Source organism: Nicotiana attenuata, unplaced genomic scaffold, assembly GCF_001879085.1.
Source record: "Nicotiana attenuata strain UT unplaced genomic scaffold, NIATTr2, whole genome shotgun sequence".
In the NCBI taxonomy this organism is placed as follows: Eukaryota; Viridiplantae; Streptophyta; class Magnoliopsida; order Solanales; family Solanaceae; genus Nicotiana; species Nicotiana attenuata.
In genome coordinates this window covers 83,200-86,985 of record NW_017674674.1, presented here as the reverse complement: position 1 = coordinate 86,985, position 3,786 = coordinate 83,200, and the positions used below count along the sequence as shown (strand labels likewise).

The window sequence follows — 3,786 nt, the reverse complement described above, 5'->3', positions numbered from 1 at the left end:
CAAAACCATTACCGAAACATTATAACATCTACCCCAATTTCACTTTCGGGGAAATTTAGATTTTTGTTTTGGTGTGAATGAACCCCAGAGAGAGGCTGCCTACGTATCCTTTCGGAATCAAGTCGAACGTAGTTCAAGGAACTTTGTTTTTTTTACTTTTCATAATAACTTCCTAGTTCCAAAGAGGGTAATCAACGAAAAAAGGGAAGCAAGTCAAAGGGTTTGCAGGGGTTGGTAGTGTTTGGGTAGCGAGAATGAAGGCCTTCGTCATCCCAATCAGAGAGCATTAAAATTGCGTAAAAAGGGTCAAACACAATACCTTTTGACTGCATATGCATTGACAGCTATTTCGGGATCACTTCCTTCGATGTCTCTCAAATACAGCGCTCCTTTTGGCAACAGTTTTCTTACAATGTACGGACCTTTCCAATTTGGAGAAAATTTTCCTTTTGCTTCCTCATGATGCGGGAGAATACATCTCAGAATAAGTTGCCCTACTCCAAAGCTTCTAGGCCGCACTTTCTTGTTGTAGGTACGGGCCATTCTTTGTTGGTACAACTGCTCGTGGCAAACTGCAGCCATTCGTTTCTCATCAATCATAATTAATTGTTCCAATCGGGTCTTGACCCATTCATCATCCTTGATCTCAGCTTCAACAATGATTCGAAGAGAGGGAATCTCGACTTCTACAGGTATTACGGCTTCAGTGCCATAAACCAATAAATAGGGTGTGACCCCAACTGATATACGCACGGTTGTGCGATATCCCAATAATGCAAAAGGCAACTTTTCATGCCATTGTCTAGAACTTCGAATCATTTTCCTGAGGATCTTCTTGATATTCTTGTTTGCCGCTTCAACAGCACCATTAGCTTTGGTCCGATAAGGGGTAGAATTTTGATGCGTAACTTAAATTGTTCGCATACCTCCCTCATCAAGTGGGTGTTCAGGTTTGCAGCATTGTCTGTAATGATAGTTTTAGGAATACCAAAACGACAAATAATGTTGGAATGCATGAAGTACACTACTGCTTTCTTGGTGACGGCTTTGAAAGTGACTGCTTCAACCCACTTTGTGAAATAATCAATGGCAACCAAGATGAATATGTGCCCATTTTAAGCTTTTGGCTCGATCGACACAAATGACATCCATACCCCAAGCAACGAACGTCCAAGGAGCTGACATGGGATTCAACTCTGAAGGCGGTACATGAATCAGGTCACCGTGTATCTGACACTGATGGCACTTCCGGACAAAACTGAAGCAATCCTTTTCCATGGTCATCCAGTAATAACCTGCTCAAAGGATTTTCTTTGCAAGGACATATCCGTTCATGTGGGGCCCACATCCTCCCGAATGTACTTCGTTCATGATGAATCCAGCCTCTTAGGCATCTACACACCTTAAAAGATTCAGATCTGGAGTTCTTTTGTACAAAATTCTCCGCTTAAAAAGAAACTGCTGGCAAGCCTTCTAATGATCCTCTTTTGGTCTCCACTGGCCTGCTCGGGGTATTCCTTTGTTTTCAAAACCCTTTTGATATCATGGTACCACGGTTGAACATCTGGTTCTATTTCAACTGCACTACAACAACCATGTCTTTCTCGAATTTGGATCTCCAACAGGTCAATATGGACATTGCCCGGATACGGCAGCATTGCAGCCAAGGCAGCTAGTGCATCGGCTGACTCATTGTGGAATCGAGGAATATACCTGAATACAACGGACTTGAACCGTTTGCTAAGATCTTCCACATGTTTCCTGTATGGGATAAGCTTGATGTCTCGAGTTTCCCATTCACCCTGGCCTTGCCGAATGATCAAATCAGAATCTCCCATGATAGACAATTCTTCCACATCCATGTCAACTGCCATATTTATACCCATAATGCAGGCTTCAAATACAGCAGTGTTGTTTGTACAGAAGAACCGAAGTCGGGCTGTGGCTGGATAGTGCTGACCAGTGGGCCAAATCAAAATTGCCCCAATCCCGACATCTTTTGCGTTTACAGTTCCAGCAAAGAACATTTTCCAAGCATTGGTGTCTTCTGGAATTAATTCAACTGAATTTACTTCCTCGTCCGGAAAGTAAGTACTCAGGGGTCGGTATTCATCAAAAACCGGGTTCTCAGCTAGGTGATCCGCCAAGGCTTGAGCTTTCATCGCCGTGCGGGTGACATAGACAATGTCAAACTCAGTGAGCAGGATTTGCCATTTTGCTAACCTTCCCGTAGGCATTGATTTTTGGAATATGTACTTCAGAGGATCCATTCTGGTTATGAGATATGTGGTGTAGGCCAACAGATAACGCCTAAGCTTCTAGGCGACCCAAGTTAGGGCACAGCAAGTTCTTTCCAACAAAGTGTACTTGGCTTCATAACTAGTGAACTTCTTGCTCAAATAGTATATGGCTTGCTATCTCTTCCCGGTCACATCATGTTGACCCAGGACACAGCCGAAAGAATTTTCCAGGACTGTAAGGTACAAGAAAAAAGGTCTTCCTGGCTCGGGTGGAACCAATACTGGTGGATCCGACAGATATTCTTTGATTTTGTCAGAGGCTTCTTGACACGCATCCGTCTATCCGATTGCCGCATCTTTCTTCAACAGCTTAAATATGGGCTCACATGTGGTTTTCAGCTGAGAAATAAACCTGCTGATGTAATTCAATCTTCCTAGCAGGCTCATGACCTCTTTCTTGGTTCTTGGAGGTGGCAAATACAGAATAGACTTTATCTTTGTTGGATCTAACTCGATACCCCTCCGACTAACTATAAACCCCAAAAGTTTTGCCAGATGGAACTCTGAATGCACATTTAGCTTGATTCAATTTCAAGTGGTACTTGCGCAGACGCTTAAAGAACTTTCTCAGATCCCGCACATGGTCTTCCTGCGTTCTAGATTTAATGATCACATCATCCACATACACCTCAATTTCCTGGTGCATCATTGTTGTGCCCCATTTTTCCCTCCTTTTTTACGGGGAAGAAGGTCCGGGTTTCGACATTCATGGGGGTAGTAACTCATTTCCTTTTGGGAATTGGGTATTTTGAAGAGTCGCCACCTAACGGATTATGGTGCGTTAGGGCACCTAGAGCGATTAACTCTTGGATTGGTTTGCATTACCAGAGAATTAGGGTAAGGGCTCGAAATAACCTTGAGGGGAAGGTGTTAGGCACCCCTCTCGGTCCACAATGGTGGGTCCCAGACGAACTAATATTTATGAATTAGTCCATTAACAAATAAGTAGTTTAATCGAATAGTTTGCAAGTAAAGCACGTTGGACATTGTATAACTCAAATAATAGGACAAAGGTTTTGAACAAGTTGCATACATTTAAAACAAAGTTTTAAATAGAGGGGATTTGGGAAAGGAGGGGTCCTAGGTTGTTTAGCCTACAGGATCACCCCACACAATGTCCGGTAAACACTCCTCAATGAGGGGCTACACGTGACATTAGTGCGTAGTCATCATATCCCATATCTACCCTTCCCACCCCGTGATCGTAGTCTAAAGTGTGCTAGTAAACTTGACTATGCCTATGCGTGCACTACCCGTCCCTTCTTTGTGGCCCTGGAGGTATTTTAGGGCCTCTAAATCTGGGTAGTTCTAGACGACCCCTAAGGTTCTTAAAAGGAGAAAACTCTAAGGCGAAAGGCAAGAACAAATAGGAACTTAGCACATAAGGCAGAAAAGAAGCAATTAGAGGCTCAAGTTCACCTCCACAGATAATGCGTGTAAACTGCACGACTCAAACACTAATAAGGGTAATATTGTTAAATAGTAT

General features: G+C 43.1%; 1 protein-coding gene across 1 annotated transcript; it reads right to left on the bottom strand.

Moving 5' to 3' along the window:
- Positions 1 to 1,412: 1,412 nt before the first annotated feature.
- On the bottom strand, positions 1,413 to 1,874 carry LOC109219097. The gene has a single exon (XM_019383521.1). The coding sequence runs from the start codon at positions 1,872 to 1,874 to the stop codon at positions 1,413 to 1,415; it is 462 nt and encodes a 153-aa protein (XP_019239066.1).
- Positions 1,875 to 3,786: the final 1,912 nt, after the last annotated feature.